Source organism: Elephantulus edwardii, unplaced genomic scaffold (assembly GCF_000299155.1).
Source record: "Elephantulus edwardii isolate Elephantulus edwardi_28Jun2011 unplaced genomic scaffold, EleEdw1.0 scaffold00112, whole genome shotgun sequence".
Taxonomy (NCBI): domain Eukaryota; kingdom Metazoa; phylum Chordata; class Mammalia; order Macroscelidea; family Macroscelididae; genus Elephantulus; species Elephantulus edwardii.
The window spans coordinates 7,243,897-7,254,844 of NW_006399862.1; the positions used below are offsets into that span (position 1 = coordinate 7,243,897).

Here is a 10,948-nt window from a genome sequence, read left to right on the forward strand (position 1 = left end):
TTTCGGTTTACAGTGCAGTTTCTTGCCATTAGACCATCAGAGCTCTAATTAGCAGACTCGGATACATTTATTTTTCTATTGTTTGTCTTATCCTCCCTTTCCAGAAAGGGAAGAATTAGCTAAAACTTTCTGTTAAATGAAACAGAGTATTATCTTTTAACCAGACATTTGATTTTCAAAAATTATTGTTTGGAAAATCTTCATTTTTAGAATTTAGCTTTCTGACTCTGTGTTTGTACCATAAACATGTCCACAGTGATTTCCCACTTCTCAGTAAGGAAAGTGTACCCAATCCAGTCATAGAGGCAGGCAGTGGACGTGGAACTAACACAGGCCTTGAAATATGCTTTTTATTTTGGACAACCGCACACAGATTTTGATGCTTCTTTGTATAAAGGGAAGCCATTCTATTGCTAGAGGTTCCAGAGAGCTGCGTGGTGCTAGAAGCTGTATTGTAAGGCATCTGTGGCAATAGGTCAGATACTGGGACATTTTGATATATGTTCCTGAAAGTCATTCCATAGTTTTAATAATACATTGGAATGAATGACCAAATATCACTTGCCAAAAATGAGAACTTGTCAAACTCAAGGAATTTGTTTTAAATCAAGATGCATTGATTTATCAAACTTATGAACATCCTATTTCAATGAACACCTGACCAGTGGCATTCTTGGGACAAAGAATTTGGCTCCTTTGTGCATTGAGAATAACATGTATGTCCCAGGTCTCTGTGAAGGAATAGAATATTATAGTCAGTAAAAGAATGCATTTAGCCTTTCTACGAAGATGGCGCCGAAAGCGAAGAAGGAAGCCCCTGCCCCTCCCAAAACTGAAGCCAAAGCAAAGGCATTGAAGGCCAAGAAGGCAGTCCTGAAGGGCGTCCACAGCCAAAAAAAAAAAAAAGAAGATCCGCACGTCACCCACGTTCCGGCGACCTAAGACGCTGAGACTCCGACGGCAGCCCAAATACCCCCAGAAGAGCGCTCCCAGGAGAAACAAGCTTGACCACTATGCCATCATCAAATTTCCCCTGACCACTGAGTCAGCTATGAAGAAGATAGAAGATAACAACACACTTGTGTTCATTGTGGATGTCAAGGCCAATAAGCACCAAATTAAACAAGCTGTAAAGAAGCTCTATGACACTGATGTGGCTAAGGTCAACACTTTGATTAGGCCTGATGGAGAGAAGAAGGCCTATGTTTGACTTGCTCCTGATTATGATGCTTTGGATGTTGCCAACAAAATTGGGATCATATAAACTGAGTCCAGCGGGCTAATTCTAAATGTAATAAATTTTTCTCACCATAAAAAAAAAAGAATGCATTTAGAATGGGCAAGTATGTAGAGACTTTATGAATGAAACTTTATTTATGAAAGTTTATGAATCGTGTTACTTGGGACTGATGGTAGGGAGAGAAAAAGAGGGAGTCACTGCTTTTGGGGACATTAAGCATCTGTTATGGATGATAGAACAACTTGGAAGTAAAGAACAGTGAGGGTTGGACAACATAAAGAAAAAGTTGGTGTCACTGAATTGTCTAGAGGAGCCCTTGTGGCTTAATGTTTTAGCTGGGCTGCCAATTCAAAGGCAGGAGGTTTGAATTCACTAGATGTTCTGAGGGAGAAAGTTGAACAATCTCCTCCCATGGGACTTAGATCCTCTGAAAACTTGCTGGAGGACTAGCTGTGAGTCATTATGACTCAAGGGGAATGAGTTGTTATGATTTGTTTGAATTGTGAAGTGTATTGAAATGGCAGATGTTTTGTTACATATATATTTACTGCAACAAAACAAAAAGTTGTACCTTAAAAAAGGAAAAGGAAAAAAAAATGCATGGGCTTTTGGATTTGATCTGTTTTTAAGTCTTTCCTCTGTAATGTGCTGTCTGTGTGATGTGGGGCCAGTTACTCAGACTGCCTGGGCCTTTGTGTCCACACGTGCAGAATGAGTAAAGGACCTGTTCCCTTGGACTATGGGGCTGAAGGGAAGGACTTTCCCCAAGGCACAGAGCACAGTACATGGCTGGTGGTGCTTGCTCAGGGCACCCGACTTATCACTATGGGGAGAAGTGTGTGGGGTGAGTATGAGCTAGCGGATAAGGGGGGATTCTTATTATCTTCTTGCATGTCACTCAGCATTACTGCAGCACCAGGGGAGGAGGTGCTTGTTCCGTGTAAATGAACTTATAGTTTCAGTATTTTATTCCAGGATCATAACATTGAGAAGTTCATCTGCTCCACCCTCCACATTGTGTAGAGGGATAATCTTGAGTTCCAGTTTTGCTTGAATTCCAAAATTCATGCCTCCAAGGTTATGGAACCCATAGTGTGACCTAGCACTTCTCCAAGTATAAAGACAGGACCACCCGTGTGACTTGAGGAGCTTTTAAAAATGCATATTAAAAAAAATGCATATTCCTTCAAAACAACTATGAGATACCATCTCACCCCAGTAAGAACAGCAAAATTTAACAGAACAGCAAGCAACAAATGCTAGCGAGGTTGTGGAGAAACTGGAACCCTTATTCACTGTTGGTGGGAGTATAAAATGGTTCAACCACTGTGGAAGGTGGTGTGGCGCTTTCTCAAAAAGTTGCAAACAGAGATACCATTTGACCCAGCAATCCCACTACTGGGAATATATGCCAAAGAGACCATAACTACTACCCAAGCAGATATATGCACACCCATGTTTATTGTGGCTTTGTAAGGATAGAGAAACTGTGGTATATTAACACAGTGGACTACTATGCTGTATTGAAAAACAAGGAAGTCATGCAGTATTATTCAAAATGGGTGACTCTGGAGCACATCATGCTGAGTGAAATATCTCAGTCACAAAAGGACAAATACTGCATGGTGCCACTGTTATAAAACAGGACTGACATCGGAGTTGGGGGGAGACTGATAAAGATGGGTTCAATAATGTATACTGCATTGAAACAGATGAGGGAGAAAACTGTTTAAAAGGGATATGTGATTAGGTATTATTGTCATGACAGGAGTCTAGAGTGAAGGCTGCATAGTGGAGTAGACCTGAGGGGAGGGATTGTAAAACAAGGAAAGAATTTTTCTTTTACTTTTCAAAGAGAAGAGTGTACTGGGGGGGGGGGAGGCACGAGGAGGGGTGGACAGGGACAAAAGTTCAACAATGAATGAATGGAAATTCAAAGTCTCTGTAAATTTTCATTGAAATTAATTTAAAAAAATCATATTCCTGGGTCTTATAATCAAACAACTTCATCAGAATCTCTGGAAATGGATCCTGGGAATCTGTATTTAACAGATTCTCTTTAGGTCACTATTTAATACAGTTGAACCCAACTACCCCTCATGGAGGAGCCCTAGCATGCCTAATCCTTTCTATGAATTGTCAGTGGTTCAAATCTACCGGCTGCTGAGGGAGAAAGATCAGGCAATCCGCTTTCATAAAATAAACAAACAAAAATGTAAGCAATCTCAGAAACTGTATGGAGGAGGGTGGCAGTTCTACTCTGTCTTAGTGGAATGAGCTCTGGTGGTTTACTGGTGAGGTGTTGTGTGGCTAATGCAGAGGTTTGAATCCACCTGCTGCTCCACAGGAGAAATATGGATAATCTCTTCAAGTGTGATTTACAGATTCTAAAAAACCACTGGAGAATCATTTCTGAGTCTGTTTCAACTTGAGAGCATTATAACAACAATAACATGACTTGGAATTGACTTGATGGCACTTATGAGGTAAAAGTCCCTATGGAGTTGTGCTGCTAACTCAAAGGCCATGCCTCTCGGGTGACTCTGAGGGAGAAAGGTGGGTGTAAAAAGAGAAGGGTGGAGTTAGGGAGGAGCGAATCTGACCTTTATTAAGTCCACTAGGTGGAGTTAGGGAGGAGCGAATCTGACCTTTATTAAGTCCACTAGGAGAACTTGTCCCCGTCACCAGCATCTACAACACAAACCCAATTCCCATAAGATCAGTCATTGTTGCTCACACTTCCCTGCCCATTTCTACTAATTCAACACCAATTCAACTGTAGTACTGGGTACAAAATCCATTGCAAATATATATAAAAACATCACAGAAACATACAATTCTAGGCTTTCTTAAGGAAGTTAATAGGTTCCAATCAGCTTGGCAACAGGATACACTTTCTCGGTCAGGGTGGCTTTCAGCCTTCAGTCTGGCTTTCGACTAGTGTAACAAAGCTCTCTTAGTCCTACCAGTTATGTTGTTCTGCATCTCAGGCCTCCAGCAAGCTTTGGTGGAAACTCCCTGGCTCTAGTTCGGTGGGATAGCAGTCCCAGGCCAGTTCTATCTCACATGGGGTCTCTGATTCTCAGCTGCGGCTACTGGTGCTTTCTTTAGGCCCTGTTCTGAACAGGGCAAGAATCTCAGGCCCAAAGAACTTGCACTGCATTTTCTGCTCCTTCTTTCTTGCTGGTAGTGAGATTTCCATATTCTGCCACTAACCTGCTCAATTTAAATCAGAGGGAAAACTAGACAATTCTCTCTGGATAGACTAACACATTCCGTTTACATGTTCCTGACAAGTCATGTGGCAAAGTCAAGGGCAATGGCATAGGAAAGCCATTTTGAACAACAGTCTCAACTGCACCACAATGGACAACCCAGGAACATACAGTAAAAGCATTATACAATCACAGCTCCTGACACCTGCTGTTGACCCTCCAGTGAGTTTTCAGAGGCAGTTTCTTCTGCTGATCCTTTGGTGGATTTTCAGGGCAGTTTAATTGCCTAGGAAGAGATTGCCTATCTTTTTCTTGTGAAGCAGCTAGTAGATTTGAACCTCAAGCCTTCAGTTTGACAGCGCAACTCCTTACTACTAGGCCACCAGAGCACCCTATACCTGTAGATCTCCCCATTAGGTTCACCATCATGATACAACTCATGCAAATTTTCTTTACTCCTTTACTCCCCCCTCAAGAGAGCTCTGGTACCTTAATGGTAAGAATTACACTACCAGCCCAAAGGTATGCAGCTCAAATCTACCAGCTACTCCCTGGGAGAAAGATGAGCAGTCTCCCCTCGTGTGATTTATTCACTCAGTGATACACATACCACCACCACCATGACCACCATGTCTCCCAAAGGACAGTCATGACAAGGAATATGTAAAGGATTACTTGAAGTTACAAAGCTAGGGTTTGAACCTAGTATTCAAAAGTCCCTATCCCAGAAAAAGACTTGTATGATGGATTTGATAGTTGATTCGAGGTCGGTATTTTGGGGAGCAGGATGTGATCTCCAGAAACTCTGAGAGAAGGAAGTAAACTAAGAGCTCAGGGGACCAGAGAGGGAGGGGAGGTGGGATTGGTGGACAGAGAGGCCAATCAGTTATTAAGTGAAGGGGCACTGGGAAGAAAATCAAGAAACAACAGCTTATGTTATTTCTTCTGATTCATCTGCTTGTCCCCATTTTAAAAAGAAGAAAACAAGAAATAAAAACTCCTGACTGACTACGTGTGATTGAGTTTTGTGAGCACAATAATTAAGAGTTTTGCTCTCTGTCCCCACAACCAGGACACCAGGGTCTGATCCAGAGCCCAAAGGAGAACCGGTACCAATCACCACCATCAGGACCCGAAGGGGCAACCCCGAGCCCAATGCAGAGAAGACATTGGTCACCACCACCAGGAGACAAAGGACTGACCCTAAGCCCAGTGTTGAGAAGGTACCAGAAGCCAACAGCACAGCACCAGGATCTGATGCAGAGCCCATTGCAGACAAAATGCCGCTCAATACCAGAAAGCGAGGGGCTGAGCCCCAGCGCAGCAAGGAAAAAGAATCTGTCACTGCCATCAGGACACACAGTACTGACCCTGAGCCCAGTGCAGAGAAGATCCTGGGCACCGCCTCTAGGAGGCGAGGGGCTGGGCCCAGCACAAAGAACACCTCTTTGAGTAAGACTGGTGACCCCTCCAGGGGAGTCTCAGAAGATAAAGTCCCATTGCTGGGAACTCGATCCTCAAGGCTGAGGTCTAAAAACCAGACGAAACCGGAGGGCATAGAGGAACCTACTGAGAAGATTCATTCAAACCAGGGTGATGGAAGAGCCCTGCCCAGAGCCCACGCGGGGCCGAAAGAGGTGCTGCCCCCGGAGACCCAGAGCAGGATGAGGATGCCGTCGCAGCAAAGAGGGTCAGAAGAAGATAGTGAGCCAGTGACGACGGGGTGCAGAGAAGCTGGGGAAGGGAGACCGTGGCCTGTCAGTTTAATAAGAAGTGTCTCCCCATAGTATTTTTCTACCATAAAATTTCAAAAAATAATGTAATGAGTTTAAATGTTCATTTTTACATTCCATTAAATGTTTTTGGTTAAAAAAAAAAAGAGTTTTGCTCTCAACCAAAAGGTTTGAGGTTCAAAGTCATCTCTGGATGCCCCATGGGAAAAAGATCTGGAAGTCTGCTTGCATAAAAATTATAGTCTAGAAAATTCTATGAGAAAGGCTTACTCTATCCCATAAGGCTGGCTAAGAGTTAAAGATTAAGTCTATGAAACCTAACAACTCTGAGGTCAGTTTCGGGTAGTGACAGTGGCACTGAAGACAAATTTGATCCAGGCTCATTCAGGACCCAGAACATACCAATCTGGGTTTATCAACGTTCTTGAATGGGGAATAAAAGTAATTTCCAATACCAACTTCTGATTTCATATTGTAAGACAAAACTGTAAAAAATAAAGATTTTGCATTTTCCTAAATGGGTCTACTCATAACATGAGAATGATTAGACAGTCGTAGTGCAAATTCTGGGCATCCAGTTAGTTCTCACAGGATCAAAATGATAGTTTTTTTAAAGTGGAATCAAACACACAAAACTAGCAACAAATTAATCACTCACTTCTGCAAAGACACACACATTCCAAGTGGTAAGGGAATTTGTTGTCAAATCAAAATCTAAAAAGGAAAAATTTATATCTTTATAAGGCTAATTTGGAAATAGGAGCTGATTGCTACCAGTTTTTATTACAAACTACATTCAGATGACTAAAAACAATGTAAACAAATATCCTATTAATTCTAATAGAAAAATAATACAAATCAGAAGTATAAAAATGAACTTTTTTTCTCATTGATGCCTTGGGTTGGTTTAATGCGATGGATCGATACAGTGACTGTAATAATGGGCTTGAGGATGTATCGGATTGTGAGGATGGTGTAGGATGTAGCAAAGGTTAGATCTGTTGTTCATAGAATAGCTGAGTCATAGAGAGAGCTCTGGTGGCCTAGTGGATAGAAAGTTATGCTACCAAGCTTTGCGGGGGGGGGGGTGATTTTAATCTGAGGTCCTCAGACCTGGTTTTAATTGTTTTGGTCAAAAATTTATAGCACTGGTCTGTCAACTTTCTGTACAGAGGTAACTCGTGGTTGCTGTGATGCTAAACATTGAGACACTGATGTGTCGAATGTGATAATGGTTATCCCTGGTGGACAGTGTTTGGTGGAGCTCCCTGATTAAAACAAGTTTGGGAGCAGGAGTGGCATCTACTTCCGATACAGCTTACCTCCAGAAAATCTATGAACTTAGAGAAACAATGAAAGTTAATACAAGCATTCAGGTCTTTCATTCATATGGTTGCTATGAGTCATCTACAGTTCAATGACACCTAACAACAACAACAACAGAATGAAACATTGCCTTGTTCTGTGCTAGCCTAACAATAATTACTATGGCTGAATCCACTGCAATAGCCATTGTGTCAATTCATCTTGTTGAGGGTTGTATTGTTATCCTAAACATTGGTGTGTTTTTAGTCATAATAGTTAGCTGCCTCTGATTTCCAGCTATCTTAACTATAGACACATCGTTTTGCCAATCAGTATGGTCTTGCAAATCACCAACAGATGTGGGATTAGGATAAGAGAAAGAGTGCTTTCCACACTGGGCAGCAAGACTTGAGGCAAGCAAGACTTTTGGTGGCAAGACTTGAGGGAAACTAAAGCAAGATCCTAGTGAGAGCGAAACCTTAGTGGTGACTGTGGCATTGCTGTGGAGAAACTGTGACTAGAGCTTCTTGCCTTTATACTGGCCACAATAAAATATTTGGCTGTTCTTGCCAGATATTTGAAGGAGAAGCTGATTTATAACTGCTTTGAGGCAAACCTTGCTGGATGATTTGGATTTGACTGTTGAACTGAAACTAGAAGCTGGACTCATTGAGGAATTGTGCCTTAGGACGGTTGGGATAAACTTAAACTTGTACTGTGAAATATTCTTTGTCTCTCCCACTCTATAACTTACTTCCCTAGTAAACCCCATTCTTGGTACCACAATTGTGAGTCAGCAACAAAGGAACAAAGCTCTTGCTGTGGCTGTAGAGGCACATAGGGCTGGGCTATGGACTCCTTATCTTCTTTCTGTTCTGGGGAAGTCAGGGGTTATGCTATTCTTACTGCTTCTGGCCCTTTCAGAGAGAGATACTCTTGGCCCTGTGCCCCCATGTCCTGTTTTCTGCTCCATTTTAGACAAAGGTCTTCTGTTGTTTTGTTTTCTGACCCTCTACTTAGCCAAATATGATGTCTTTTCCAATACATGTCCAAAGCACGTGTGATGAAGTTTCACCACCATTGCCTCTCATGAGCATTCTGGTTGTCCTTTCTCTGAGACAGACTTATTCTTTTTAGCAGTCAATGGGATATTCAGTGCTATTCTACAATACCACAACTCAAAGTAATTAATTCTTGTTCTATCTTCTTTATTCATTGTCCAATATTCAGGTGCATGGGAAGAAATGGAAAATATTATTTCTTGGATCAGGCAAAACTTAGTCTTTAAACTGACATCACTGCTTTCTGGAGAGGTCCTGGGGAAAAAAATCCATCAATGCAACATGTCTTTTGATTTCTTGACTGCTGCTACCATGGGGTTGATTCAGAGCCAAGTAAAATGAAATAATTGACTTCAATCTCTCCCCACCCCAACACCATTAATCATGATGTTGCCTATTGGCCAAGTGACAGTAAAGAGCATTTTTGTCTTCTTGGTGTTGAGATAGAATCTATTTTAAAGTCTATAATCTCTGATCTTCTTCAGTGTTTCAAGTCTTCACTTCCATCTACATATTCAGTTGTTATGGGCTATCGAGTTGCCTGTAACTCACAGGGACTCTATGTACAATAGCTTTGAATCCTGCCCTGTCCTGAGCCAGTCTCATTCTCTCTGACACACCTAATCCCATTGCCCTGGTTACCATGTCAATTCATCTCATCTGAGGTATTCCTCTCCTGCACTGTCCCTCCACCCTTCCAAGCATGATGTCCTTCTCCAAGAACTGGTCCCTCCTGGCCACACGCCCAAAATACGTGAGACGAGGTTTCAAAATGGTAGCCTCCAAGGAGAAACTTGATTTCACCCTCTCCAAGACACACCTATTTGTTTTCTTGTCAGTCCATGGCATGTTCAAGATTCTTCTTCAGAACCACAACTCAAAGGCGTTGATTCCTCTTCTGTCATCCTTAGTCATTGTCAAGCTCTCTGATGAATAGCAAGTAATTGTGAAGATCATGGCCTGCATCAAGCATACCTTAGTCTCTAGAATGACTCTTTGGCACTTTGGAGAGATCCCCAAGAGCAGACTTCCTCAGTACAATCTGTCTTTTGATTTGCTGACTTTTGGTAGAAAGAGTGTTGATTATGGATCCTAGCAAGCTGTAACTGTTAACAATCTCAATATCTTCTCTATCCATCATGGTGCTGCCAATTGACCCAGTGGTGAGAATCTTTGTCATCTTGCTGTTAAGCTTCAGTACACATTGAAGACTGTCCTCTTCCTTCTTCCTTGCCCTTCTGCAGCAAATACTTCAGATCCTCCTCAGTTTTGGCAAGCAAAACTATATCATCTGCATGATACAGGTTGTTGATGAGTCTTCCTCCAATCCTGATGACACACTCCTCTACATATAGTTGTTGTTGTTGTTGTTGAGTACCACAGAGTCATATTTAAGCCACAGCTGACCCTCTGGTAAGTTTTCAGAGGCAGTTAATCACATGGGAGGAGGTTTTCCATCCTTCTCCAGCCTCTATTTATGTTGTGTTTTTGTTAAATGCTGTTGAGTAGACCATGACTCATAGTGACCCTAGAACAAAAGATCTGAACCTTGTTCTAGAACTATCTTTGTTTCTCTAATGTTCATAGTTTCCAGAGACATGTAGTTTAGAAAGTGGATGCCAATCCTGCTTCTAAGCCTGTTGTAATCTGGGTGCTCCACCAAACACTGTCCATGATGGGTAACCATCCTAGCATTTGACACTCCAGTGGCACAGTGTTCAGCATCACAGCAACCTCAAGTTGCCTCAATACAGCAAAACTGACAACAGACCAGCTATACCACTTAGAAGAAAGTTCATCCCAGACACAAATAACCCACATTCAATCCACAACAAATCTAAATCTTGCCTGTACAAATGTGTTGTTTTTGCTATGTGTCATTGAGTTGCCTGCGACTCATAGCGACCCTATGTACAATAGCCCTAAACACTGCTCTATCATGTGGCAATCTTATTGTCTCTGACACACCCACTCCCATTACCCCAGTCACTGAATCAATCCGTCTCATCGAGGGTCTTCCTCTCTTGTGTTGTCCCTCCACCCTCCCAAGCATGATGTGCCTCTCCAAGGACTGGTCCCTCTTTGCAACATGTCCAAAGTACATACTTTGGACATGTTGCAAGGAATACAGAATCCTTGCCTCCAAGGAACAGCCTGGTTTCAGCCTCTCTAGGATAAACCTGTTTGTTCTAGCAGTTCATAGTATATTCAATACTCAATCTCTTCACCATCTATCATGATGCTGCCAATTGGCCCAGTGGTGAGAATCTTTGTTTTCTTGGTGTTGAGTTTGACCTTCTGCAACAAGTACTTCAGATTCTCCATCAACAAACGAATGGTTAGATAAGCTGTGGTATATTTGCACAATGGAATACTATGCTGCATTAAAAAACA

General features: G+C 42.1%; 1 protein-coding gene across 1 annotated transcript in view; it reads left to right on the forward strand.

The window, feature by feature from the left end:
• The first annotated feature begins 2,025 nt into the window (after positions 1-2,025).
• KCNMB3 (potassium large conductance calcium-activated channel, subfamily M beta member 3) overlaps positions 2,026-10,948 on the forward strand; it is a 50,890-nt gene continuing 41,967 nt past the window's right edge. Inside the window, 2 exon segments of the mRNA XM_006903813.1 lie at positions 2,026-2,084; positions 5,528-6,145. Of these exon segments, the coding sequence (XP_006903875.1) occupies positions 2,026-2,084; positions 5,528-6,145 (677 nt within the window).